Source organism: Drosophila erecta, unplaced genomic scaffold (assembly GCF_003286155.1).
Source record: "Drosophila erecta strain 14021-0224.00,06,07 unplaced genomic scaffold, DereRS2 tig00000055-arrow-pilon, whole genome shotgun sequence".
NCBI classification, from domain to species: domain Eukaryota; kingdom Metazoa; phylum Arthropoda; class Insecta; order Diptera; family Drosophilidae; genus Drosophila; species Drosophila erecta.
Window position 1 is genome coordinate 6,293,090 of NW_020825200.1, and position 27,700 is coordinate 6,320,789.

Sequence of the window (27,700 nt, forward strand, 5' to 3'; positions counted from 1 at the left end):
CAAAAACCTTCTATGTACACTTGCATTTGAGCAATTGGTCAGATGTGGCAGCTAAGACATTATTTGTATTTCCAAATTGCGTATACCATTGTACAAGGTGGGCATTCAAATTGAAACCTAATTAAAACTATATATTTCCTATTGGTTATATGTCCTATAGGTTTTATTTTACAAACATCTGGCCAAATTACCCTGTGCAATGTTTAAAAAAAACTAAGCTTATGAAATCACGAACATAGTACGATAAATAATGTGTAAAAACACAATAGTTAACATTCTGCTATAATGGTAACGCAAAAAGTCAATTGAAAATAAGCTGGAGATCGAATAGAGTCAGTCAAGCAAAGGTCAACAGCAATTTATTAAGGCGTATATAAACATAGATTTATAAGAGTTAGAACATTTATAATAATGCTTAACGAAGGTTGTTGACACAAGTATCAATCAAAACGCTTCAAATAAAGAAATACCGAATAACAATTAACACGCGGTCCATCATTTAAGTGGCACATCACCTGACTCCCCGTCCAGCTGAGCAACTGCATCAAACTGCACCGCAGGCAGATCCTCGCCTGTTGCCGTCTTATTCGTTCGTTGGTACTCAAGGATGACCAGCGAGTTCTCGCCCACTTGCAGGATTTCGTTGGGCACGTACAAAGTGACCTGTGGTCCAGCCACAGGCCAGTAGCGTCCCAGATTAAAGCCGTTGACGTAGGCCACACCCTTGCCCCAACCGGCCATGTTCAAATAGGTGTCGCCCACCTCCGTCACTGTCAGGCTGCCAGTGTAGAGGATGGGTCCGTTCCGAAGAATGCGTTGCCTTGCCAGCAGCGGATCCATGACCTTCTGGTTGCTGTGTTCGCGGCGCCAGAGCTCGATGGCGGATTGCTCCAGCGGGAAAGCGGTACTGCGCCAGTTCTCCAGTGGTAGGTAACCACCATTGTGCAGCTGCATACTCACCTCGCCAAAGATGCCCTTCGTGTCGTTGGAGATGTAGAAGTTGACGCGTCCTTGGTTCTCCACCAGCAGTTGCAGCGTGCTGCCCCAGCCCTTGCTAAGCGGCAGCGAGTAGATCTGGGCCTCGCGGGAGAGTGTGCCCACCAGTTCCTGGTCCACGAACACGTGGGCGCGATCGTTAATTTGATCTATTTTCAGTAGGGCTGGGTCTAGATCCATGCTTGGCAGCTCCGTCTCGTACAGGACGAGGCCCGAGTACAAATCTAGTTCCTCAAAGGTCTTGGGCTTGATCGATTCGACGGGATTACCCTTGGAGAGTGCCGCACGTCCTTCCGTCGAGAGCAGTGCCAACTTGGGTGTGAGTTCCACCCTTCCGTAGGCCAGTCGCTTAGCGGGATTCAAGGTGATATCCGGCAGCGGCAGGAACTCTCCAATCACAGCCTTGACAAGGTTGTACTTCGTGGTGACGCCACCGGCCTCGTCCATCACCGCATCGTAGTCGTAACTGGTAATGTCTGCCGCATATCCGATGCCTCCGTCCAGATTGTAGTTGGCACCAGCAGTGAACCCGAAGTTTGTGCCGCCGAAGAACATATACAGGTTAACGCTGGCGTTGTAGCTCAGAATTGTCCTGGAATTGTCAAATGCTCATAAATCATTGTAAGAAAAATCTTATCTATGTATAGTTTACAAGATAATCTCTTCGAATTTCACAATTTCAGGTAGAACCGAAATCAGGCCGAAACCGGTTTCGAAGTAACCTTATTCTCAACTTATGTTACCTTAACGCATTGGCCACCTCCTGGCCATCACGCCTTTGGTTCTGCTCCTGCCAATGGGTAAGCCAGCCGGGGTAGAACTCCGAGTTAACCAATGGACCAGTGGGCTGCAGGGTACGCAGCATTGCCCAGATCTGGTCAATCTCATTGACTGCCATGCGGGTTTGGTGTTTACATCATGTTTTCAGAACGGGTATTCAATGTACTCACTGCGATCGATGCCGAAGTCAGTGGTGGCGAACACATTCTCGATTTTTCCACAGCTCATCTTCTCGTTGGGTATGTCCACCGTGAAGAGCAGCGCCTTGCCGGTCACATACTTCTCCGTCTCGTCCCGCAGCCAGTTGAGGTAGTCGTGATCGCAGGCATAGTCCCCGTACTCGTTCTCCACCTGGACCATTATGATCTTGCCGCCGTTGCCCACGAACAGGTGCTGGAGGCGTGGCATTAGCTCCGCATACCACTTGCCCACCTCTGCGATGTAGTTGGGATCGTTGGTCCGCATCTTGATGGACGGGTATTTGGCAAACAGCCAGTGAGGAAGACCACCCTGAAAAGGGGTAATACTGGTCAAAACTCTGAATAGTAATACTAATTTGGGATGATACCCAGCTTGAGCCAAAAACGTATGTAAAAGAGAAAGTATTATAATATATATTACTTACATTGTCTCGCTCAGCACAAATGTAGGGCCCCGGCCGGAGAATGATGTAGAAGTCTTCTTGCTGGGCAATCTCCAGGAACTTCACCACATCCGCAATGCCCTCCCAGTTGTATTCTCCATCGTGGGGATTGTGGAGCGACCATTCCACATAGCTGGGAAAAGTAATCTCGAGTTAGTAAATCGTTTTCTCTACTTTATGAGTGCTGTGTTGAGTTCACAAGTTCGAGCCAAAAGTATCACCGAAAGATAATACGTATAAGGAAAAAAGCACCACGTTCGATATATGGCCCACTTGACCAGTTTGGCCAGGCCGGCCCACTTTTGACGAGCTTTAACGAGTGCAAGCTTGCTTACGTATCCAGAGCATTAAGGCCAGATGCACGCATGGTGCGCAAGCGACTTCGCCAGGACTCGGGCACAGCGCGGAAGTAGTGGAACGATCCGGAGACATATCGGAAGGGCTGGCCATCCAGCATGAAGGTGTTGGCCGCATGGTCGATCGTGAATCTGGGCTGGTCCTGTGAAGATTAAGTGAGCCACGGGAGAAACCATTTGGTTGGGCAACTGCGACTCACCTCGAGGGCTTCGGTGCCACCGCCCAGTCCCACACAAAGCCCAACCGTGAGGGCCATCACTGCAATTATCAGACACCCACTTATGGCTATCGTCAGCTTTCCATTGTAGCGACACCCGTTCATATTGAAGACTCGACTTTGAAGATTTGTAGTGTGCAAGTGTAGCGCTAGGAAAAGCTTGAAAGCTCGCTCCACTCGGCTGGGTGAACAAGAACTCACAACCGATCGCCAGTGCCGACCGGAGCACAATGTCAGGGTAATGGGCTTGAGTTTGGGTTTGGATGGCTAGCGGGAACTTTGGACGCGCCTTTCCTGGAGGCCCGATAAGGCGTGTTGGTCGCCGCTGGAGTGGCTGATAGAGCTGCACATTTCGCCGGCTAATCGGTATTCATTTCGAATTCGTCGTTGAGATATTTTCCATCCGCACAAGTGGTTTTCCAGTTTGAAAGTACTTCAGAGTGCCGTAATGTTAATCGACGTGTTTGCTGATTGGATTAATTAGGCCAAGATTGGTTGACATTGGTTTGTGTATAAGCCATTTACGGTCCCCAGAAGTGCTGCACATTTCACAAGTACATAATATAGAATATCAATCTTCAAAATAAACGTAAGTGTCTAATACTTTTATTTAATGCGTGATAAAGTCGGTCAGCACTGTAAACAAGGGGTCGGGAAACTTTAAAAAGATTATAGAAACTATTTATTTGTGTTTAAGTACTTTCTTTATTATTATCATTTATTATTATCATACATATACAAAATTGCAAAAATTATGCATTTATAGTGTTATGTCTATATCATTTTGTGAGAGTATGTTTGCTTATGTTGTTTTGATTAATGTATATTGTCTCTTCTATAGTAGAGTAAGTTAGCATAGAATAAATAATGGGTAGGTAATTGGTAGTAAATACAAAACTTTGGTAGTACGTCAGAGTGAGTTTGCTCTTAAAGAGTTTTCCATAAAAATATGATAACTAGTTGGGCGCCCTTGCCCCATCGTTTTCAGTACGCATATAGCTCTAAATTTAACTTAACTAAGGATTAATCGGTATTTGAACTGTAACATAAAGTGCTTTGTGTTTCTGCTGAAATGATATATACTCAGGCTGAGGTAGAGACAGCACGAAATTTAAAGTTGCGGAGGGTCTGGAGACATTGTGGATAGTAAATAGGAGGTTCTGGCATAGGTTCGCTCTAAGTTAGTTTTGGTGATATCGGCCAGAAGCTGGAGTCCATATTAAATTCACAGATAACTACTGCTCGGCCATCATGCAGAACTTGTCGGCCATCAGGGTCAGCACCTTTTCCAGCTTGTTGTGGCGATCTTCGGCCTTTGCAGTTGCTCCGGAACTGCCCCATAGGAACTTCACGTGGAACTCGGTTCTGCAAGGATAAAACTGACTTGACTGAAACTCGAGGAAAGTGGATTATGCAATATTACCGAAAGGCATCGGCTAGAAGCTCATCAAGCCGCGGGCTGGCGTCCTCCAGAATGATCTTGGCATTCTTCCGATACAATTCCAAGTTCTTAAGGAAGCCGCGCGAAGCATCCAGATGCTGGAAGTTAATGGTCATGCCAAAGTCGTCCGCCTTCGATTCCCAAGGAGCAATACAGGTGTGGTACAGAGCCGGGCGATCGTCGATGTTCGAGTGGTTTATGATGTCCATGACGGGGCGATCGATTAGTAGCGCATACAGCAGAACATGGGGAACGGTTGTGTTGGGTGCCTGCGGATTGGAGGCCTCGTTCATGATGCTCAACGTGGGTCGCAGCTTGGCCTCGAAGGTGAAGGCGCTGTCCGTATACTGTTGCCTCAGGATGTGCCAGGCCTGGTCGAGCTTTTGGATCTGGAAGAGGTGATGAGCTAAGCACTTCAGTAGACGAACTAGAGAAGCGGTTACGATGGATCACAAACAAGTTGCGAAAGCCCGTTTCGTAAAAACCATACAGTTCAAATGCCAAAATAAAAAGTGCTTTTAAATCATTGCCTGTTTGCTAAGCAATAAACTGTGATGACCTAATGTATGCCACTTAGCGGCCAACTAACAAAAAGTATCTTGTTTTTGTGTGCACTGCTCGAAACTAGTATTCACCTGTTGCATGCATAGGCCCAACATGATGGCGCAGAATCCAAACAGATTTCCCAGGGCCGTCTTGGTTTCCACGGCGATCTGAATCCATTTACTGAGCAGCTGAGCCCGGTCCAGATCCGTTTGACAGGTGAGTATGGTCACGGCCACCATCAATTTGATGCACTGCGTCCGCTCTATAATGTCCTCCCTAAAGACCTTTCCATGGGGCAGTGTTAGCAGTTCAAGACCCGAGCAGCTGAGATAGTAGTCCTCCTCGTTTGAAGGCTCCTCCAAGAACAGGGCAATGTCGATGCGGGTTATGTGCTCCGCCAGCAGCTTCGGGCCCGTCTCCAGGAGCATCATCTTGAAGGTGTTGAGGGCATCGCCGTCCAGTGGCTTATTCTCCACAGATGGCAGTAGCAAAGTGACAAAGTTTTCAAAGTCAAACTTGCTTGCCTATGAACACAATAGGTAATTATTGATTGAGATTCAAATTTTGAAGGCAACTTACGGTTTTAACTTCTTCTATGGCCATGGTGAAGAGTTCTTCCTCGGCGGCCAGGACGTCGAACTCTGTGAAGCTCTTCAGCGTGCCGTTGGACACAGAGGTGGTCATGAATCGGGGATTCTTGATTATCACACCGCGTTGCACGCTCGCCTCACATGCATCCCCCAGAGCGGAATCGCCGGAACCGTTCCCCGAGTCGGATCCACTGGCCTGGTATGCCAGCACCGCTGCCATGGGCTCCTTGCGCGGCTTGGGCGGCGGACTGGGCGGCCGCGAGTCCGACGGCGAGTCCAGGCTGCAGTTCCTCGCCAGGCTCGAGATTCGGGCCACCGCATGCTGGCGCAGGGCCTGCGCCGCAGTTGTGTTGGGCCTGGGCAGCGAGTGGGTGGTGAACTTGCTCTCCAGATGCTGCTCACTGGTCGGATTGCACCTGGCGATCGTCTGGAAGCGCGTTACTCCGTTTGCATTGCCGTTCTCGAGCTCCTGCATGTGCAGCTGCTGCTCCTGAAGCTTGTTGATGTTGCTGACCAACATGGCCTGGGCCGGTGTCAGGCTCTGGGAACGCTGTTGCTTCTTGCAGGGCAGCCGCGGCGGTGGAGGAACCTCTCTACGTGCCCTCGGTGGCGAGCAGTGCGGACTGGCCGGCGAGCCAGCCATTGGGGAGAGCTGTTGCTGCTGCTGCGGATCGAAGCGGAAGGTACCGGCCACACCTGCTCCCACTGCCACTCCCCCATTGCTGCCCATCGGCGAGTTCAGAGGACTCAGACCTCGGAGACCGGCCAGCATCTGCGTGTGCAGCTGGTTGCCCACGATCTTGTGGCCGTAGAAGGAGAGTGGATAGGTGCGGTTGCAGGGATACTGAATGAGCGCTCCCGAGGCCGACGAGATGGGCTTGCCGGAACCCACGTAAAAGGTTATTAGGTCGGGCACCGTATCGAAGGCATCCTCCTCGAACTGGTACTGCACGCGTTCGTAAACCGTTTCCGGTTGTAGCACCAACTGAAATGTACAAGCCCATTAGGCAATGTAAACGGGTTCTCCGATGCCGAAAACCGTGCCGAACCCACCTTGTTAAGTACGAAATGCAGTACGGCCGCTTTGCTCCGGCAGCTGAGCACATAGTTGTCCGGCTGGGAGACGCAGTCGCGGACCAGGAAGTCGCCCTCCCGCTGCACGATCTCCTCGGCCCGCTGGCGGGGCAGGGCTCCGTGGTACCAGGCGTGGGAGCGCAGCTCGCGGGCGTCCAGGCTCAGCTCCCATTCGAGCGCCTTCTTCAGGGCGATGGCCTCCTGTTGCTCGCTGGGACTGGGCTGGGCGGTGGCCAGCGGAATGGTGGCATTGCTGCTCCCATAGCCCTCCATCCTGCTGTCTTCGATGGCCCAATGGGGACTGTTGCACTTGGAACGCGGCCTCAGTTCCTCGTAGCTGTGAGCGGCGAGACGAATGAGAGAGTTAATTTCCCTTATTTTGGGTAATTTGATGGTTACAAAGGCCATTCCTCCCACAGGCGGCTTTGGGGAAATTTGCTCCCACAGGATTTGGTCCTTGGTATATATGGACAACTCACTATATGTGTGAAGTTCAAGTGCAAAAAAGTAGAAATCAACTTGCAGATCTACTGTTTTGCCTTAATGAATTCTGCTAAAGCAGTCGAAGGAACTTCATTAAACTCACATACCATCTAAATGTTTTGGTTTCTAAGGAATCGAAGTTTAAGGATGCGCCGCTGTTATCACTCACCTGCTACGCCCATTTTGCAGTAGAAAATTTGGGACAGGACACACCCTAACCTGATTGCTTAGTGGTACGACAAAACCCGTAACTCCAGCTGCCCGATAATTACGATTTCTATAAAAAACTTTCCATTTGGGATAAACTAGATATCTGTAGCACAAAACTAGTCTCGAAAAAAGGAGTGCAGTTTAAGGTCCTTCGTATTGTAGTAGTCTGAACTCCCTGCCGCTCGAATCTGCTCTGAAAAGTTCACGGCAAAGGACTCGACGAGTGCGGTGCACTTTTGGGGGTTGGACACACCGATTTCTGTGCACCACGCTACTCCGCGCAGTTTGTTTTGGGTTTTGTTGGAAAACTCTAAGGACGCTCGAAGTCGCTTTTTGGGAAATTCGCGGAGCATGCGCAGAGTCCATGTTATGGTTCTCCATTGAGGGTAAAAAAGAAGTCTTGTGGATGTTGTGGATGATGTTGGATACTTCAGTTTAAAAAAAATACAATCAAATGCGTTTGAAGTGAAAATTCCAACAAACCGGAATTGAAATATGCATAATTGCTTTGAAATTTAAAGAAATTTAAAGAATTATAAAATTAACTTACATGGTGGAACTTTCATCGAAGGCTAGTTGCTTCAGAACCTTGCCGCTCTTGGTGGTAATCACGCCGGGACCGCTATCGCCGCTTCCCGCCATATCCTGGGGATTCTCGCCCAGATAAACCAATGGACAGGAGTTCTTGCGCCGCGGAACTTGTCGCGGAGCACTGCTCATTGCTAAACAAGAGAGATATCTCATTGGGGGGAACTACGTTTTACTTATCCACAGGCTTACCTTCCAGATTCATGGACTGCCTTCGCTTGGCACGAACACCCAGCAAACTGTTGACCATCCGCTGGCGATGGGCACCGCGCACGCCACATTGCTTCAGCTCCTTGTCGGTGATGTCCACCACGTCGTCCACGATGCTGAACTCCTGCAGGTTTCCTGGTAAGCATAAAATACAGTAGCGATTGGAAACTGCTGATCATGCAAACCTTCGTACTGCTGCAGCTCCAGAAGATCCAGCCACTCGCTTATGCTCATCCGGGAGTTGTGCACCATCACGGCCAAATCTTCGCGACGACGCACTGTGTTCGAGTACCGAAAGTTCCACAAAATGCCTACGAAGCGGTTACAAAATGGGCCATTATGATGTCAGAAAGCGTGCTTTCGGCACTCACTGCTCCTCCGATTCGGCACCTGGCGGTTCTCAATCGGACGGGCTTGGGTGTTGCCCATGGTGCAGGCGATCTTCGCAAATTCAATCCACAGATCTGTGAGATCTATAAATTGTGGAGCAGTACCAAAACCTAAGCTGAAACACAACCGCGCACTTCGCTTGGGGGAAAACAACTGAACGTGAGCAAATATTGCCCAAATAGACTTCAACTGAGCGGAAATGGCTTATGCAATTCACCGAAGATTGAATACTCTTACGGAAGAACGCATATAAGTATTACTCTTCGTTTCCTTTTACAAGAATGTAAGCTTTCAGCTAAAGCGCAAGTAATAAGAATTCATAATAAATATTTCGGATTTATGGTGTATTTCATAAAAAAAGTATTCATAATATACATTTCTTGTTTACACTGTCTTTTGTAATATATTTTAAAAGATTATAATTATAGGAATTCTTTAAATTCAGCTAAAAATCGTTGTTATTTTTGCTAGTAACTACTTAAAATCAGCTGAGTGTTAGCGTAATTGAAATATTTAACGAACTCACCAAAAGAGATCGGCAATGACAATAAGGCACATGTGAGTACGCTTTCAATGTCGTGCACCAACAATTTGCCTCACTGTTTTCTAATTAGTGCTCTATATCCGCCGTGCCTGCCCCGCGACCCCCGCTCCCGAACCTCCATCCGATCTGCCGTATTGGATAACCCATCGCACCCCCGCGCTTGACCAACTGACTCCAGTTGTATTTGTGCTGGCCATTCAGTGGTATCGTCTTTATCGTCGACTTGATTAGAGAAGGTCTCCCCGTTGTCGCCGAGCTTCGTATTCCGCTGATCGCAGCGGTATTTGCTTAATTAAAATTTCTGTTCTTGCCGCGTTGAGCACGATTGTAGCATTGCGTATTGATAAAACTTATTCCATGGAATAGTGAATAGTAAATTAATAATAAATAAAACAGTAACTAGTTTATTTACGACACAATTTTGTATAATTATTTTCTACATAAACGTTTGGATAATCGTATAGGTTTAAATAATTTAAATTCACTTTGTGCAGTATCTATCTACTTTACATTTCAACTAGCACTGCAGGAATAAATACCTCTACATGGCATTTTACACGTGTAAACGGAGCTATGTACATAAGCACCTCTACTCGATCGCATTTATTTCAATGCTATCATCGTCGTCGGCCTGCTCGCTCAAATCCACATTGGATCAGCTATCGAAACTGTGGTGTGGAGTGGCTCCTGGGACGTACTCTCTTCAGATGCCTTGAAGACACTTGCGGATCCCGGAAGGGAGTCTAACGCAAAGGAATGCGTTGAAAAGTATGCTATGAAAAGAGTCTTATGGAGCCTTTGATCCTTGTGATCGCGATAATACCTTACAACTTGATTAGAAATTCGATTTCTTTGTGTGCTCGCGGCATGCGTTTCATTTTTTTCGAGATCTATCGTTACATTTACTTGAGCAACATAACTCGATCGTGCTGCACTTGTAGATACATTTGTATCTCCATCTGAATGCATGTGCCTTCTCTGCTAATAACGCACTAATTGGCCGTTTTGGCATTTGGTCTCGGAGCGAGATCATTAATTACATGCTTTCCCGTTCAGATACATACATAAATAGTATTTTATTATCTGTATTAGTTTTTAGGTTCATCAATATATTGGATTATCCTTATCTCCATTTCTTTTCTCATTTCTCGAATTTTTTGTCTGTATTTGGCGGACTGCATTTTGAAGTACTCTTTACTCAAGCTAAATATTATAGTTTTTATTACCTATCAAGTGTTATCCCCCTTTTTTCCAAAATGTGAACACTTTTGAATGTAACCAACCTAAGGAGGCCAAATCCGCCTGTCATTTTAATTCCGGGTCGCTAACATTTGAGTCAAAAATATGGGTGCAGAGCAATCGGCATTGTTGGCCTGCACTCAGACGGGAATCCATGAGCAGCATATGGAGCTGGTTAACTCGAAGTTGTTCTTTGGATTGTACTTTGATAAGATGCCCCAGCCTGTGACGGGTCCAGTGACAAAAGCGCTACTCCACTTGGTAGATAACTTGCGCACGGCAGGGATAATTAATGGTAATATTTAGTAATGGGAATCAGCATTTGTCCTTAAAAAATGTATTCTTGAAGCTGATGAAACCCTATCGATCAAGGGCGAGTACGATAACGGGGAAAGCGACGTCAGTGATGTCAGTGAAGTCTCGACAGCAACGTGTTCGGATGTGGAAATAGATCCCTAGGTCCTTAGAGCAATGCAATGTGTCCATTGATGAGCCGCATTTACGCCACCATTGTTCAAATAAATGGAGATTAATTTAACATATGAATTTATGTACAAAACTAATTGCGATTTTTCTTCTACTTAAAATTAACTTTCTTTAGTCTCAGCGACTTGATGGGTCTGACAATGCTCCTTCGCTCCTCGCGATGCTTTTTCATCTCCGCCTCGCGCTTCTTGGCATGGAACTGTGATTTCTTCTGCTTGTTCACTTCGAATGTCATCTGTCGATTGCCTAGGGAGCGACCCACATTGGTTACCTGCCCCTCCAGCTGAGACATGACTTGTACGCGATCCTGCAGGCTGGCTTTTTTGATGCGCTGCTGCAGGAAACTACTGCCTTGATGTTGATCCAAGGGGGTCATAGTGAAGCGGTTGCCATTGGTGGTGGGTTTATGAGTGTGTCCATTCGTCTGGGGTCTTTTCGCGGTGTCCGAAATTTCATCATTCTGCTGCTCGTCATCTTCGTCTTCTAGCTCCTCCTCTTCCTCGCGTTGACGCTTCACCTGCTTGTACGCCTGCTTCATTTCCTTGACATACTCCCTTCGGTCGTCATCGTCAGATGAGGCCTCATCCCCGCTGTCATCCTTCGTTTCTCCATCGCTCTCCTCAAAGCCAAACAGGTCCTCGTCATTATCGCTTTCCTCGCGCTGCTGAGCCTCGTCGGCATGCAACTCAGCCACATGAGCCACCTCCACGCGCTTCTTGAGTTCCTTGGCCTTGGATTTATCCAGTCGGTTCAGAACAGGAGCCAGCAGACGATACTCCTCGGCAGACTTGTTAACTTCAAAGTCGGCATTTTCGAACATGGCCTTGAAACGCGAGTCCTCAAGCAGATTGGGCACATTTCGCTGTTTGGCACTGTTGGAGGGATTGGCTTGCTCGTCCATAATCTTGAGTGCCAACTCTTTGTTGACCTTGGGCAGCTTCGATTCGATTTGCAGGCGGGACTTGCGCTCACTCTCGATTTCTTTCCGGATCTTGTCCTTGCGGAAGCGGTCAAAGGCGAAGGGTTCCACAACTGCCTTGGCTTTGTTGTACAATCTTGCGTCCATGAAGTATCTATGGAATTTATAGGTATTAGACAAATTGTAACATCTTGAAATCCGCATTTAACTTACCCGTGCATATAACCCTTAAGCAGATTGCTGCCAACGAGATGCTCCATTCCCAATTCAGCGAGTTCCTTGGCTGTGACGAACTGGTAATCGTCGTACACATTCTCCACAACCTCCGACTCGATCTCCTCGGTGAGGTTATCCAGAAACGAGCACCATCGAGGTGCTGGACCCATGGCAGGCACGTAATAGGTCATCATCTTCACATCCTCCTGGGCTACGAAGAACATGCCCGTGTCGGGAATAGTGCAAAAATCGTTGAACGACGAGGTCGACTCAACGTAGGCGATCTGCTTGCCTGTCTGCTCGTCCCACAGCTTCAGGGTAGCCTCGTCCAAGCTATAGACGGCATTCTGGGCTGGATTAAAGGCCAGTCGCTTGATGGGCAATCGATTTAGATGATTCTTGACCAGCAGCGGTTGCTTGGCGCGGATGTCGTAGATCAGCACGTGCCCCGAAGCAGTTCCCACGCCCATGTGCAAGCCATTCCGGAATTTGAGGGCCGTGACTGATGGAAACTCCTTGACGCCCGGCAACTTCATAGCTACATCCAAAGTTGAACATCGTTGCTTGGTACGGGGGTCCCAGGCTTCTACGGTACCCTCTTTGGTACCGGCTACTAAAAGATGGTGCTCAGGATTCACATCGCAGGCGTTCAAGCAGCTGCCATCCGTTTCAAGGGGTTGCAGGAACTGGCCACGCTCCAAATTGAGTCGGTAAATGTCCTACCAATTAAGTCTTTAGTATGAAATAGGTTTAGGTAGACTTCAGTTCTTACCCTGCCCACGCCCACGATGAACATGTCGCAGCTGGGCTTGTGGTACTTCATGTCCCGTCCAAAGCGCGGAATTCTCAGTCTGTAGTGCCGCCCGTGCGCCGCATGGATCTCCACATAGCGATCACACTGCAGGAACACCATCTTACTGTAGTCGTCGCTAATCACCTCGAAGGTGGTCACCTCGGCGTCGAAGCAGCGCTCGAACTTGATGGACAGATTGGACACCTCGAAGCACTTGACTCGCGGCTTGTACGTGCCAGTGGCTAGGATGTACTGCTGGTCGGGACTCATGCGGATGCTGGTGCAGACGCCGGGCATGTCAAAGTCCTGGATGAGCTCGATCTGTCTCCGCGAGTCCACCTTTTTCATCAGCTGTGACCGCTTTCGCCGATCCGTCAGCCACTGTGAAGGGGATACGCATGAGTTAACTGCTTGACACTGGGATTATCATGGTACTTACATCTGGCACCGACTTGCCGGCACTCAGGTTGTAGATCTTCACATCGTTAACTTCGTTTACAAACATCTTGAGGGCCAATTTGTGCGCTAAATTAAAACATAAACAAACGAAGTCCGCAACACGTGCGCCCTCTATCGATAGACACGATTGTCGATAGCTTTTGGGCGCGATAAGCACCAATCGCCGCAGTGTGACCCTTTGCTTGCTAATTTCCCAGTGTGACCACAGGAAACCAAGCAAAACAAGAGAACGCAAAAGCAGCGAAAAAAGTCTACTGATTTGCATCGACCAACCAATTGAAAATAATTGCAATAATAGCCCTTCGGTGGAGCCCCCCGCAACCCCGCGAAGCCAGTGTGCGTGCTAGCACGAAAGTGAGCTGCATTTTGTGTCGCCAAATTGCCAAAAAAGTGCAATCGAATTCCGCCCAGCCAAACAACAATACGCACACATACACACAGCCCCCTCGCTCTTCGTAACCGCCCTACATTCCACATTCGGTTCGCTCCCTAAGTTGAACTAAAACTGAAGTGATCTAAAACGGTGAGTAATATTCCTTGTTTTTCCTTAAGCCAATTAAAGACTGATTAAATTATGCGAAATGGAAACCGTCTGCGAAGGGGTGACGCAGTGCAGCTGTGGGTGCTCCTCACCAACTTTCCCTTGTGCTCTCACTCTCTCCTGTTTTTGTCGTTAGGCAGTAGCACTCCATTGTTGTTGTATACACCCCCTGATTGCTTTGATACCCTGCAATGGGTAGGCACTTTTTTGCGACCAAGTTAACAACAAAATAATTGACTTACAAAAATCTTAAAAAAAAAAAAGCTCTACTTTCATTAAGGAATGGTTTAAGTTATGCTTATGCATTTTTTTTTAATTTCCTGGCCATGATGGGGCGAAAACGACCTCCTTTGTGATTAAAGATGGGCAACTGTAAATTGATTAAGATTTCGCTATTTATTCGTATTGTTGTTTTGATTATTATAATACTGGTTTATTCAAATTCGTTTTTAATTTATTCGTTTTTGATATGTGTTTACATAAATAGGGATTACTTTAAAGTTCCTAACAATATGAATTTCAACATTAGAGTTTAATTTGTTATTTTTATAGTTCTCATACTTGTGTTGCGCCTTATTGCGTTGTTGTTTTTAATGCAGTTTTATTATAATGCTTTGCATGGAGTCTTAGCTTTTTGTGCTTCAATTCAAATCTTATTCACTACTATCACAGAAATGGAAAATCATGCTCACATTTATAAGAGAATTTTTCCAATACAAATTTTAGAAGAATCATAACTTACTTAAACTAACCGATCATTTCTGCCATAGAGTATACACACTTCGGCTGTGTACGGATATATATTTTGTATACTCCTTTCATGTTTTTCATGTATTTTTTGAGGAGTGGTAGATAATGAACCTCCATTCAACACAATTTTTAAATACATAACTACATAAACATGTGCAAGCGTGAGGATTTCGCCCCCATTGATTGCTCCACTGATGTTTGGCCTTTGCCAGTTGACTGATAAGACTCGAGACCAAGAGCTATTACTCAGCTAATCTAAGCCGGCCGCCATAGAGTCTATAACATTGATATATACTTGCCACTTTGACAATCAATGATAAGCGATTGTAACTTGAATACTAATTGCTTCATTTCAAGACTTATGTATGGAGAATTTAGCATCGATATTGATACTCATCTTTTTACAACATATGCTGCTGATTCCCGAGTAGTGCTGAGTATTAAATTCATTCATATTAAGTAGGGTAGGATAATTCTCTTTAACAAGGTAATTTGTGAAACCATCCACTAGGTATTGTCCAATAAATAACTTTGCTCGTACCGCTCTCAACAATTGTATTCCCACGATTGCTTGACGACCTTGATCCTAATCCCTTTCAACTTGGGCGAAGGGTTCGGTTCACTCTTTTAAGATCTCCTTATGTGCGGGAAAATCAAAGGCTCTCGAACGACACGGATACTCAGAAATGACAAACTCGAGTGGCTTGGAGTGTTTTAACCCGCCACTTTTGAAGCTTGCCTCTTTTTTGTATTTGGGCTTCAGTTGGCAAGTAAACAAACCCGGTCGGCTGTTCAAACACAAGCATGCCTTAAAAAGAAATATCGGGGCCAGTTCGAGAAAGGGGAACAAAATGTGGTGCCGACGCAGAACAAATTAATGCAGCGCCTCGGTTTGTTGATAGGCAGCGCCTACGATTGGACATTCAAATGAGCACCTGACACAGTGATAGTTGGTGTAACCTGCTTGATTGGGTCAGAGTTCAGTCCAGCCGATGTCAAGATGAGCAAAGTGCGCAGTGTGGTGAACAAACTGCACGAACGCATAGACTACTTTATAGAGAAATGTGTGAAATAGTCCATATCCTCACTAAATCTGCAGACTAATACTAATACTGTCGACTGCCTTTTAGGTCCCAACATGACTGCAGCGCCGTACAACTACAACTACATCTTCAAATACATCATCATTGGTGACATGGGCGTGGGCAAGTCCTGCCTGCTCCACCAATTCACCGAGAAGAAATGTGAGTAGACAGCAGAGTAATGTATGTGACCAGAACTAAACTCTGGTTTCCTTAATGCAGTCATGGCGAATTGTCCTCACACCATTGGCGTCGAGTTCGGCACACGTATCATTGAGGTGGACGACAAAAAGATCAAGCTACAGATCTGGGACACAGCGGGTCAGGAGCGATTCAGGGCAGTCACTCGCTCCTATTACCGTGGAGCAGCTGGAGCGCTGATGGTCTACGATATTACCAGAAGGTACGCGTTGAAAACGGCTATTTGTGAATAGCCTTTAATCCTGACAAACACTTGACCATTTCATCAGGTCCACTTACAATCACCTGAGCAGCTGGCTCACTGACACTCGCAATCTCACCAATCCCAGCACTGTGATCTTTCTGATTGGCAACAAGTCGGATCTGGAGAGCACTCGGGAGGTTACCTACGAGGAGGCCAAGGAGTTTGCCGACGAGAACGGCCTCATGTTTCTCGAAGCGAGTGCTATGACGTGAGTTTCACCTGGAAATTAAGTTGGTTCGCAGTGTTTGCACAAAATTCTCATAGATATTCTTACTGTTCTCCTGCAGACTGCAAGAATTCGTCAAGGGGCTTTAATTTTGTATATACTATTTTTCTATTCAATTTTTCATATCACAGAAGTTTTTAGTTATCACATATCAAATATCTAATTGAGAAGCACACTAATTATTTGTTTCCCCCCAAAACAGTGGCCAGAATGTGGAGGAGGCTTTTCTGGAGACCGCTCGCAAGATTTACCAGAACATCCAGGAGGGAAGGCTCGACCTGAACGCCTCCGAATCCGGAGTTCAGCACAGGCCATCGCAGCCGTCGCGAACTTCGCTGAGTAGCGAGGCTACGGGCGCCAAGGATCAGTGCTCGTGCTAAATGAATGCAACTTAACTTTACGCCACCCTAGTTATACAAATCAAGTTTTATTTTTAGCCGACTCGTAATCTACCGATGCCCAAGCAAAAACCAATGTATGTAGTTAAATAACTCGATTAGGCATTAATGTGTGAGCCAACAACAGCGACAGCAACCACAGAAAATAAATATATAAAGTCCTTTCCGATAATAAGACGCAAAACCTTCAACATTTATTGCATCGATTAAGCATAAATATTAGAAAATTAAACATGTTTGTTGGTTCGCGCGAACTAAAGTTTTGACTATGAAATTTCGAAATGTTTATCTCACAATTTAACATCCCTTCGGTCTCAATATTTAGACGAATTCGTTCGATAAACCATGTTTTTGTTGGCTGCATCCCTGTATATATATGAATTTTTGTATCTCCCTAATTTTTTGTTGACTATTTGTTGTTGTCGCGTGCAAGAATGGGATAAAACGATCAATGTTATATGAATATTTACGATGTATTAATGGCATAATGCAATAGGAAATAAATAAAATGGTATTTATAAAACCCCTACCAATAGAAATGAATTTCTTTCAAATAATTTCAATTTTTCATTCTTAATGGTGCCTGTTATGTGTTTGAATACAAATATGTTTGCAATTTATTTGCTTAATATGATATTACTTTGCGATATATGATCGTCTGTCCCTAATTAATGGAGAATATTATATTTTACTCATTTAATAGATTTTCAAGTAAAGTACAAAGTTTGTTTTTTATTAACTTATATATTTTGTTAACATTTGTTGTTATACTATTTTATTTGATTTTGTGGAATACCTACAATTTGGACTTGCGCATAACACTTGTTTCATTTAGTGCTGCCAAGTTTCGGTAGAAAATCAGCTGATTCTGACTACGGACAAATAAGCTTTGAAGATAAGGAACATATTTTCGTATACTATTCCTTTGTTCGTTGACTTAATTAAGTAATTTAATTCGTTTAGCACTTGTCGCTCTTCGCAGTTCCCGCCAAATTTGGCGGGAAAAAGTCGGGAAAGGCACCACTGGTGGCTTCGCTGTGTCTGCGCTTTTGTGCGAATGCCGTGGTATGCAAATTGAATTTAATTTATTCCGATCATCATGAAAGTGACGAAGTAGCTGCTTAAAGAGCCAGTCAAACGCGCAACGTACGCGAATCTCGATCCATGATGCAAATCAAGCGGCTCCTGTGCAAGTCCTGCGGCCTGGGCACCCTTCTGGTCGCTGTCGTCTGGCTGCTGGCGCTCCTCTTCTACTCCCACAGCCTGCGCAGCTCCATCCGCTCGGCAGGATGGAGGATCGACGAGGGGAACGCTACGCCGCGGGCGGAACTGAGCTACCAGGCCAGGGTCACCGTCGGTTGCACTCCAAATGCCAGCAAGAACTCGTCTACGCTTGGGGATTCGCCTGCGGCACCGAAGCCGCCCAGCGATCCGGAGCAACTGGAGCTGTTGGGTGTGGTGCGCAACAAGCAGGACAAGTATATCCGGGACATTGGCTACAAGCATCACGCCTTCAACGCTTTGGTGTCCAACAACATAGGGCTTTTCCGGGAGATCCCTGACACTCGGCACAAGGTGTGCGATCGCCAGGAGACCTCGGAGGCGGAAAAACTACCCCAGGCTTCCATAGTCATGTGCTTCTACAACGAGCACAAAATGACGCTGATGCGGTCGATTAAGACGGTGCTGGAACGCACGCCCAGCTACCTACTACGCGAGATTATTCTGGTGGATGATCACAGCGATCTGCCGGAACTGGAGTTTCATCTACACGGGGATCTACGCGCCCGCCTGAAGTACGACAACCTGCGGTACATCAAGAACGAGCAGCGCGAGGGCCTCATTCGATCACGGGTTATTGGGGCACGCGAGGCCGTGGGCGATGTGCTTGTCTTCCTGGACTCGCACATCGAGGTCAACCAGCAGTGGCTGGAGCCGCTGCTGCGCCTCATCCAGTCGGAGAATGCCACTCTGGCCGTGCCCGTCATCGACCTGATCAACGCCGACACCTTTGAGTACACGCCCAGTCCACTGGTGCGCGGTGGATTCAACTGGGGCCTGCACTTTCGCTGGGAGAATCTGCCCGAGGGCACGCTCAAGGTGCCGGAGGACTTTCGCGGTCCCTTCCGTTCGCCCACCATGGCCGGCGGACTGTTTGCGGTGAACAGGAAGTACTTCCAGCACCTGGGCGAGTACGACATGGCCATGGACATATGGGGCGGTGAAAATATAGAGATATCCTTCAGAGCGTGGCAGTGCGGTGGCGCCATCAAGATCGTTCCCTGCTCCCGTGTGGGTCACATATTCCGCAAACGCCGCCCCTACACTTCGCCAGATGGAGCCAACACCATGTTAAAGAACTCACTGCGATTGGCGCACGTGTGGATGGATCAGTACAAGGATTATTATCTGAAGCACGAGAAGGTGCCCAAGGGCTATGATTACGGGGACATTAGCGATCGCCTGAAGCTAAGGGAGCGATTGCAGTGCAGGGACTTCGCCTGGTATCTAAAGAATGTCTATCCAGAGCTGCATGTGCCGGGGGAGGAGTCCAAGAAGTCGGCGGCAGCGCCCATGTTCCAGCCGTGGCACTCGCGTAAACGCAACTATGTCGATACATTCCAGCTGCGGCTGACGGGCACGGAACTCTGTGCCGCCGTCGTGGCTCCAAAGGTGAAGGGTTTCTGGAAGAAAGGCAGCTCCCTTCAGCTGCAAACCTGCCGAAGGACACCCAACCAGCTGTGGTACGAAACGGAGAAGGCGGAGATTGTGCTGGACAAGCTGCTGTGCCTGGAGGCATCCGGTGATGCGCAGGTCACGGTGAACAAGTGCCACGAGATGCTGGGCGATCAGCAGTGGCGCCACACCCGCAACTCGAACAGTCCCGTCTACAACATGGCCAAGGGAACCTGCCTCCGGGCAGCTGCTCCCACAACGGGCGCCCTCATCAGCCTGGATCTGTGCTCCAAGGCCAATGGAGCGGGCGGTGCCTGGGACGTGGTGCAGCTCAAGAAGCCCCTGGAGGCGGAGGGCAGGGCCAAGGAAGCAAGGAACTCGGACAAGGCGCTGTGAGCGATTTGCTCCGATGGCGTATTGCAATATTAGACTGATATCTGTTTAGGGCAAAGTGTATTATGTTTAAATAGCCAGTATTTTCTCATGAACTTTTTTAATAAATATAAAGAAAATGTTGGTGGTGCAGTTTGATTAATGGCCAATGCTGGCCTTGCAAACAGGTTTTCTTTCAATTAATTGGCAAATATCCATAAGTATATGCACGAAGAAGGTATGTCCGCATATTTAATGATTTTGTGATGACTTATCGAAATTCCACTTTGATTGCCGAAACGTATCTATTTAGCTTTGCCACTATGATTTAACTTACGAATATATTTAGGAATTTAAATGTCGCTGCAATTCTAAAACACAGCACTTAGTACCGACGATTTGATGGAAAACGAAATGCATATATTTTCATAACAACATATAACATATCTACATATATAATAAAGATTAAGAACTTTGCATAACTTAAACAATGTTGGCAGCAATTTATCAATCGAATTAAACATATAAATAATTAATCTCAATCGAATTCAACAGATTAAATAATTAATATCAATCGAATTAAACATTAAACTATAAACACTTAATTTTAATCAAATTAAACGAATTAAACTATAAATAATTAAATTCAATCGAATTATAAAATATTAAAATTTTTTTTTTATCGCATCGATAAAATTAAATAAAATTCCTTAAGTGTATGATTCGGTTTTAGTATATTTGGTATCTGTTCACAGAACGGTGGTAAATTTGCAGGCGTCGAAAACGGTCACACTTTGTTTATGCAGAAACAGGCGCCAAATTCAGTGATTTTAATAACCAATTTAAAAGCAGAAAGATGCAGGCCAAGGCAACCGACAGTAGACAGGAACCTACCCTGCATATGGGTGAGCGAATAAGCAGCAATATCAATTATTACTTACTATAATCAATGGCCTTTCGCAGACACAAATGCGCGTCGCAATTTCATCAAATTTCACGCGAAACTCGGCGAGGTAAGTGAAATAATGCTAGCAACGTGCACAAATCCGGTTTAACTGCATTCTACGGCGTAATTCTGCAGAAACCCGGAACTACGGTGCGGTTTTTTGACCACTCCGATTGCTATACGGTGCACGGCAACGATGACTGCGAATTGGTGGCCAAAATCGTCTACAAATCCACGGCGTACATAGGCGCCCTGTTGCCTGAAGACAAAAAGGAGACTCTGCAGTTCGTGTCCATGTCCAAGGCCAACTTCGAGCTGGCTGTGCGCGAGCTGCTCTTGGTGCGCAATTACCGGGTTGAGGTGTACGTTAAGAAGTCCAGCGATTGGGAGATTGAGTACCGCGGATCACCCGGCAATCTGCTGCAGTTCGAGGACATCCTGTTTGCCAACAAGGAGGTTTTAATCGGCAACAGCATTATCTCGCTGCTGGTTAAGCTCGAGGGCGGTGGTCAGCGGCGTGTGGGTGTGGCCAGCGTGGAGCAGAACGACTGCAAGTTCCAGCTGCTTGAGTTCCTTGACGATGACTTCTTTACCGAACTGGAGGCCACCGTGGTGCTGCTCGGACCGAAGGAGTGCCTACTGCCAAGCTTGGAGGGCGACTATGCTGCCGTTAAGACGCTGCTCGAGAGAAATGGCGTCATGGTCACGGTGCCCAAGAAGAGCAGCGCCAACGATCTGCTGCAGGATCTAAATCGTCTGTTACGTTTCGCCAAGGGGCAGCAGGAGGATGCCACGGGCTTGAAGGAGCTCCAGCTTCAGCTGGCCTCCAACGCCCTAAAGACCGCTATCAAGTACCTGGACCTGGTCAATGACGCCGGAAATCTTGGGCACTACGAGATCAAGCAACTCGACCTAAAGCGGTAGGACGGTATTATCTTATTCTCATAAAAAGCAAAAACTAATTATGTTTAATGCTATATTATAGCTTTGTGCACTTGGACTCTGCTGCCGTGGCTGCGTTAAATATTATGCCCAAGCCAGGCACATATCCTTCCATGCCGTCGTACCGCTGGCAAAGCATCATGGGCGTGCTGGATCATTGCCGTACACCGCAGGGACACCGCCTAATGGGTCAGTGGGTCAAGCAGCCGCTGCGCAGCCGAGATATCCTCAATGATCGTCATAACATTGTCCAGTGCCTACTCGAATCTCCGGACACAATGGAGACCCTGAGTCTCGATTACCTGAAGCGTATTCCGGATATTCTTATGTTGACCAAGAAGCTGATGCGACGCAAAGCTAGTTTGCAAGATCTGTTCCGCATTTACCAGGTGATTCTAAGGACCCCGAAAATTCTTAAGGTTCTGCTTGAGCTCGGTAATTCAACGATTGAAAGTGTGATCTGTGCGCCGTTTAAAAGCTTCCTGGAGGATCTGACCGGGCTCAAGGAAATGGTCGAGCAGGTGGTTGACTTTGAGGCCATCGAAAGGGGCGAGTATCTGGTAAAGGCATCGTTTGACAGTCGTCTAATGGAGCTGCAGCAGATGATGACAGAGCTGTATTCGAAAATGGAAAAGTTGCTGGCCAAATGCACCGGCGATTTGGATTTGGATGGCAAAAGTCAGGTGAAACTGGAAACTATTGCCAAATTGGGACATCATTTCCGCATCACTCTGAAGGATGATTCTGTGCTGCGCAAGAACAAGAACTATCGCATCGTGGATGTGATCAAGGGCGGTGTTCGCTTTACGTCCGACAAGCTGGAAGGTTATTCCGATGAGTTTGCCAGCTGCCGCACTCGCTACGAGGAACAGCAACTGTCCATTGTGGAGGAGATCATTCAGGTGGCCGTCGGATATGCGGCCCCACTTACTTCACTTAACAATGAGCTGGCCCAGCTCGACTGTTTGGTGAGCTTCGCTATCGCCGCCCGCAGTGCTCCCACTCCCTATGTGCGGCCCAAAATGCTCGAGGAAGGCGCACGCGAATTGGTCCTCCAGGATGTGCGTCATCCTTGTTTGGAGCTGCAGGAGCACGTCAGCTTCATAGCTAACAGCGTTGACTTTAAGAAAGGTATGGTGAAAAAAACCTGCAATAGTTTTCTTTAAGTTTTATATTCTTTCAGAGAAGTGCAACATGTTCATTATTACGGGACCCAACATGGGTGGAAAGAGCACTTACATTCGCTCTGTGGGTGCCGCTGTGCTAATGGCTCATGTCGGAGCTTTTGTACCCTGCAGCTTGGCCACAATCAGCATGGTGGACTCCATTCTTGGGAGAGTTGGAGCTAGTGACAACATTATTAAGGGCCTGAGCACATTTATGGTAGAGATGATTGAAACCTCTGGGATTATAAGGGTGAGTATCGCTTCAAGACAAACGAAAGGTACTTAGTTCATCTAGTATTTCCATTTTGCAGACTGCCACTGACAAATCCTTGGTAATCATAGATGAACTTGGGCGCGGCACTTCCACATACGAAGGTTGCGGCATCGCCTGGTCGATTGCTGAACATCTGGCCAAGGAGACGAAGTGCTTCACTTTGTTCGCCACTCATTTCCACGAGATAACCAAGTTGGCGGATACCCTGCCCACGGTTAAAAACTGTCATATGGCAGCAGTGGCGGATGCGGATCACTTTACGCTGCTGTATCAAGTGCGTCCAGGGGTCATGGAAAAGAGCTTTGGCATTCAGGTGGCGCGTTTAGCCAATTTTCCCGAACATGTCGTCCAAAACGCGCAGGAGGTGTACAATGAGTTCGAGGACGAACATGTGGATAAGCAGAAAAAAGAGGATAAGGCCCTGCTGGAAAAGATTCAAGTGGCTATTCAACAGCTGTCAACTGCTGGGAACAACGTCGACATTAACGTGGAGGATTTGACCCAGCTAGTCACCCAGTTTACGAAGGATATTGAACAGCTGGATAGTGATTACTTCAAATCCGTTTTGGCCACTAGTGAGGCTTGAAAAGGAGGTAAGGCCGAATAATTGTTAATTGGGCAGTATTACTTTAAGAGGCAGTTGTTCTTCGTACTCTTCATAACTTTTTTTTTCCGTAAATATTATCAATTAGCATCACGTCATATTGCTCACAATGCATCAGCACTTTCATCCATGGTTTGAAACCATATTTCTGTTTTGATGTTTAAATATTTCTTTCATTGCATTAGACATAAAAATATATATAGAATAACAAAACTAGATGATATATCAGTTTTCACTATGGCGATGCATGTTTAAATAAATAAACACTACTATGAATACATACAAGTCGATATGTAGGGAAGGACGGATCAGCAACGCTTATCGTTACTAAACTTCATGTTCCACGACTGTCTCATGATGTGGAAACACGGTGATTTGTGTGCTACTAATAGCGCAATGTATTTCTTCGGCTGTGTGCCAAGTCACATTGAACACGCTTTTTAACTGAAAAATACGAGCCCGACAAACTGTCAGTTTAATCGGCCGGGCTTTAACCTCAGCCGTCAGTTGGGCTAAAGCGCCGCCGCTTCGCCGGCCGATCTTTAGCGCGACTGTCATTACCAAATTCAACTTAAGTGCTGTCAAAAGATAATTACCGTTTCGGCTTTGATTTTTCTTACCTTTTTTACTTTGAGACAACTAAATGACAACGGCGCTCTGAAAGGCCTAAACCAGTTTGTTTCCGCCGCTTTTGGCGCGATTCAATAAAGTTGGCTAAACTGAGTTCCAGGAGTTATTATACCCGTTACTCGTAGAGTAAAAGGGTATACTAGTTTCTTTGTTAAGTATGTAACAGGCAGAAGAAAACGTTTCCGACCATATAAAGTGTATATATTCTTGAACAGGATAGCCGAGTCAAAATGGTCATGTCCGTCTGTCTGTCCGTTCGTCCGTAAGTCTGCCTGTAAGTCTGTCCGTATGAAAGCCTAGAATGTTGAGATTAAGCATGCAGCTTCCAGAGACATAGACGCAGCGCAAGTTTGTTTCCAAATGTTGCCACGCCCACTCCTACGGCCACAAACCGCTCAAAACTGTCACATCCACACTTTTGAAATATGTTGTGGAATTTTTTCACTTTTTATATTTCTTGTAAATTTCTATAGATTTTCAACAAACTTTTTGCTTGTTTTTTAATGTTTAAGTTTTTTTTTTCAATTTATTATTTTTTTTCCAAATTTCTACCGATATTACAGAAAATGTTGATATTTCTGTACTACTGTTGTACTGGTAATCGCAATAAGCATGGCCAATGTATAGGCAGTGACAAAAGGCATACAATTCACTTAGATTATAACAACTAAGCGAGTCGCCCTTAAGCCAGACTTTCCAAATCACACTCTTAAGAATCTTCGACACGACATTTTATGCTCGGATCTGATATACTCTTTTGCCCATGGCTGTGCACACATTCAATTTGATATCGCGTACTCAACAAACATGGCGTGTTAGCAACGCTTAACAGCATCCAAAATTGACAGGCAACTTTAAATATATTGCCTTTGCGGCCAGTTCGGCATGCTTGTCTGCCACGATTAGTGGCAAGCAGCCAGCCAGCGAGGCAAGCTCTGCGATCCGGCTCCAATCCCATCCCCATCCCCATACCCATTCCCAGCCAACTCCAGTGGCCCATCCACACTGCCAGGCTCCTTCAGAGCCAACTTCATTTGGGTGAATGGGGCGAAGACGTCCGATGCGACGCGACGCGTACAATTATTAATTTGATACGATATAATTGACATGTTGCCGATGCCAAAAAGGAAGCACTAACATGCGGCCAACAACGGCGGCAGCAGGAGCAACAACAAGGTGAAACCTCGTAACGTGGCCAACAAGCTAAGCCGCTGCGACGCATATTAACGCCATGGCTTAGACACAAGGACCGATCCGGCTTAGAGATGGCACTTGCCACTTGCGGCAAGCATCTAATCTCTTGGGACTACATTTTAAGATATTTTTAAGTACGCTTATTTTTCGAGTTGGATACTTTCATTTTATTACTAGAGAACTGATAAGTTTCAAATATATTATAGCAGTATTGAATTGTTGTGCCTAAAAATATCAGTTTTTCAAATCATTTTTTAAGGATCTAAGATATTTTGTTGCTCAAAAACGTTTTTTTTTTGTCATTACAATCTTAATCTAAATTAAATTTTAGTTTTTGTTATTAATTTTTCTATATTAAAGATTCAAAAATGGGGTTTTCACGCTCACCCCTATCGCTTCATTTTCTTGCTCCTGCCTTTTTCACTGCCGGCCTCTCGTTTTGTGGCAGGCAGGCGTGTAAATTGTTTTTACTTAATCGTTGCGGACACAAACGCACATGTTGTTTGGCCACAGCAAACACAGCAACAATAACAACTTGCCTCTTTGCCGATCTCCTTTGATATCTTCTTGGCTCTGTGGCGCGCTTTTGGTAATTGCACTTCATCCGCTGCTTCTGTGTTACCAGCATTGTGAGCCACAGTCATGGCCAAGCATATAATATCAAAAAATCTATGTTATAGTTTCCGGGAAATGAGCAAATTATAAGCTTAAGTAAGATAAGCTATCATGATTTTATCATGATCAGTTTCTTCAGCCAAGTTGATATAACTATATGCGTGTATTTGGCTGTCCGTCCGTTTCTGCGCAATCTAATCCCTCATTTTTTACTCTATCCACATTAAACTTTCATAAAAGTCTGCTTTCTATTGGTGTTCATTTAAGGACCGGACTACTGTATCATCCATAGCTCCCATAGAAAAAAAATGCTGTAAAATATAATAAATAGAAACAAAATAGAAATAAAGATATAAATAAAAATATAAGCCTTGCCTATAGATTGCAATATTTATTAACCTACCTTGATTACGTCAAGGGTTTTTCGGCTTGCTCTTTTTACTTACATATAACATATTATCTATAATATTAATTTTTTTCAAGTTCTATTGCAGTGGCCATGACTGTGCACAGAGGCCAGTTTGTTTGCGGAAAATTGTTATTTGTTGCTGGTAGCTTGTCTTTCGGTGGTTGCTGTTGTTGCACCGTTGGCCAACTTCAGTCGGTCAGACATGCAAATTTTTTGGTGTGTCTAATGTTAGTTGTTTGTTAGTTTTTTATGCAAATTTTCTTGTTTCACTTGACAAATTGTCTGTTCGACTTAATGATGGAACGTAGGTTGGCGGTGCTTGGGAATAGTGATTATGTGCACAGCAGTTTGGGTTTATGATTACGCTTGATAATATATGAGCCATGTTGGTACTGGTTTTTTGAGAAAGTATGGTAAACTGTGTTTAAGTAATAGCTGTGAAAGGTTGTAGTTTTCCCCCGAAAGAAATCCATAGTACACATTAATATTTGAGGCGATCTTTCTCATCATAAGAAGCGGTAATGGTTATATATTCATTAGCAATCAACTAGTGACTTTCCTTCACATTTTTATAAGGTACATATTTCAAATATATATATATTGTTGGAAGCTCTAACTTTTAGCGTCATTCATTGTTTTTTTTTTTATCCGGGAGTGGCCATAAAGAATAAGTTTCGACCTTTCCAACTTGTCTCGTGTTTATATCCCATTTATCCACTCTGACACCTTGCACAAAAACCTTGGACCCCTAATTTAAGTTTTCTTTTTTTGCAGCGCAGCCAATCAATTATAGTTATAAAAGGCAGTGAAAAGGGAAAACCATTAAAATCTTATCTTTTAACCAATAATGTGGCAGATGGATGGATGCCCCCCAAAACGAGTGAGACAAAATGCCAGGCCCAACGTCTATTATTAGTGGCCATATCAAAAAATGATTAGCGGAGCCGCCAAAGTCGATGGTGTTGGCCTGAATGAGTGGCGGGGCGCACATAACGTATTATGAAGATGGACGGACGGGTTCGCCTGGTTGGCCGCATCCACAAGACCAGACTGATTATAGAGTTTAAGGTGTAAGCGGGGAGAGAAAACTACATAACACTAATTTCATTTTAAACGAACAGAAACGTTGCGGTGCATATAATTTAAATAATTGCATAGGCGCTGTGAATAGCCGGCTATTGATGATGTTATCATGTTATGTTCGCATACGATCCACACTTATACTTAGTTGCTGTCTTACAATCTTATC

General features: G+C 45.8%; 7 protein-coding genes across 11 annotated transcripts; 4 read left to right on the plus strand and 3 right to left on the minus strand.

Moving 5' to 3' along the window:
• Positions 1 to 305: 305 nt before the first annotated feature.
• Positions 306 to 3,222, minus strand: LOC6540666 (beta-galactosidase). Its single transcript, XM_001968841.3, has 6 exons — positions 2,976 to 3,222; positions 2,755 to 2,918; positions 2,402 to 2,552; positions 1,947 to 2,286; positions 1,740 to 1,887; positions 306 to 1,588 (listed from the first exon to the last, which is right to left on the minus strand). The coding sequence occupies exons 1-6, from the start codon at positions 3,096 to 3,098 to the stop codon at positions 496 to 498; spliced, it is 2,019 nt and encodes a 672-aa protein (XP_001968877.1). The 5' UTR covers positions 3,099 to 3,222; the 3' UTR covers positions 306 to 495.
• A 546-nt stretch (positions 3,223 to 3,768) lies between these two features.
• On the minus strand, positions 3,769 to 8,675 carry LOC6540664 (SH2 domain-containing protein 3C). 2 transcript variants are annotated; one of them, XM_001968842.3, is made up of 9 exons: positions 8,507 to 8,675; positions 8,321 to 8,446; positions 8,118 to 8,270; positions 7,888 to 8,059; positions 6,624 to 6,981; positions 5,560 to 6,555; positions 5,070 to 5,504; positions 4,417 to 4,823; positions 3,769 to 4,358 (listed from the first exon to the last, which is right to left on the minus strand). In XM_001968842.3, exons 1-9 carry the CDS (start codon positions 8,562 to 8,564, stop codon positions 4,229 to 4,231), a joined length of 2,835 nt encoding a protein of 944 aa, XP_001968878.1. In that variant the 5' UTR covers positions 8,565 to 8,675; the 3' UTR covers positions 3,769 to 4,228. The 2 variants fall into 2 exon arrangements, with proteins under 2 accessions (XP_001968878.1, XP_015015093.1); XM_015159607.2 differs by lacking the exons at positions 7,888 to 8,059; positions 8,118 to 8,270; positions 8,321 to 8,446; positions 8,507 to 8,675 and adding an exon at positions 7,297 to 7,656.
• A 1,738-nt stretch (positions 8,676 to 10,413) lies between these two features.
• Positions 10,414 to 10,871, plus strand: LOC6540661. Its single transcript, XM_001968843.3, has 2 exons — positions 10,414 to 10,603; positions 10,658 to 10,871. The coding sequence occupies exons 1-2, from the start codon at positions 10,414 to 10,416 to the stop codon at positions 10,765 to 10,767; spliced, it is 300 nt and encodes a 99-aa protein (XP_001968879.1). The 3' UTR covers positions 10,768 to 10,871.
• On the minus strand, positions 10,838 to 13,347 carry LOC6540655 (nucleolar protein 10). Its single transcript, XM_026978296.1, has 4 exons — positions 13,162 to 13,347; positions 12,702 to 13,103; positions 11,927 to 12,648; positions 10,838 to 11,867 (listed from the first exon to the last, which is right to left on the minus strand). Exons 1-4 carry the CDS (start codon positions 13,225 to 13,227, stop codon positions 10,886 to 10,888), a joined length of 2,172 nt encoding a protein of 723 aa, XP_026834097.1. The 5' UTR covers positions 13,228 to 13,347; the 3' UTR covers positions 10,838 to 10,885.
• Positions 13,348 to 13,375: 28 nt separating this feature from the next.
• Positions 13,376 to 17,162, plus strand: LOC6540653 (ras-related protein Rab-14). Of its 2 annotated transcripts, none has more exons than XM_026978298.1 (5): positions 13,376 to 13,704; positions 15,603 to 15,716; positions 15,777 to 15,957; positions 16,025 to 16,207; positions 16,428 to 17,162. In XM_026978298.1, exons 2-5 carry the CDS (start codon positions 15,611 to 15,613, stop codon positions 16,603 to 16,605), a joined length of 648 nt encoding a protein of 215 aa, XP_026834099.1. In that variant the 5' UTR covers positions 13,376 to 13,704; positions 15,603 to 15,610; the 3' UTR covers positions 16,606 to 17,162. The 2 variants fall into 2 exon arrangements, with proteins under 2 accessions (XP_026834099.1, XP_026834098.1); XM_026978297.1 differs by lacking the exon at positions 13,376 to 13,704 and adding an exon at positions 15,282 to 15,536.
• A 472-nt stretch (positions 17,163 to 17,634) lies between these two features.
• LOC6540648 (polypeptide N-acetylgalactosaminyltransferase 35A) lies at positions 17,635 to 19,829 on the plus strand. The gene has a single exon (XM_001968846.3). The coding sequence runs from the start codon at positions 17,788 to 17,790 to the stop codon at positions 19,693 to 19,695; it is 1,908 nt and encodes a 635-aa protein (XP_001968882.2). The 5' UTR covers positions 17,635 to 17,787; the 3' UTR covers positions 19,696 to 19,829.
• A 575-nt stretch (positions 19,830 to 20,404) lies between these two features.
• LOC6540643 (DNA mismatch repair protein spellchecker 1) lies at positions 20,405 to 27,245 on the plus strand. Of its 3 annotated transcripts, none has more exons than XM_026978300.1 (7): positions 20,405 to 20,576; positions 20,635 to 20,684; positions 20,753 to 21,537; positions 21,603 to 22,690; positions 22,743 to 22,975; positions 23,037 to 23,592; positions 27,226 to 27,245. In XM_026978300.1, exons 1-6 carry the CDS (start codon positions 20,528 to 20,530, stop codon positions 23,583 to 23,585), a joined length of 2,754 nt encoding a protein of 917 aa, XP_026834101.1. In that variant the 5' UTR covers positions 20,405 to 20,527; the 3' UTR covers positions 23,586 to 23,592; positions 27,226 to 27,245. The 3 variants fall into 3 exon arrangements, with proteins under 3 accessions (XP_026834101.1, XP_026834100.1, XP_001968883.1); XM_026978299.1 differs by lacking the exon at positions 27,226 to 27,245 and adding an exon at positions 25,361 to 25,608; XM_001968847.3 differs by lacking the exon at positions 27,226 to 27,245 and having other exon boundaries at positions 23,037 to 23,883.
• The last annotated feature ends 455 nt before the right edge of the window (positions 27,246 to 27,700 follow it).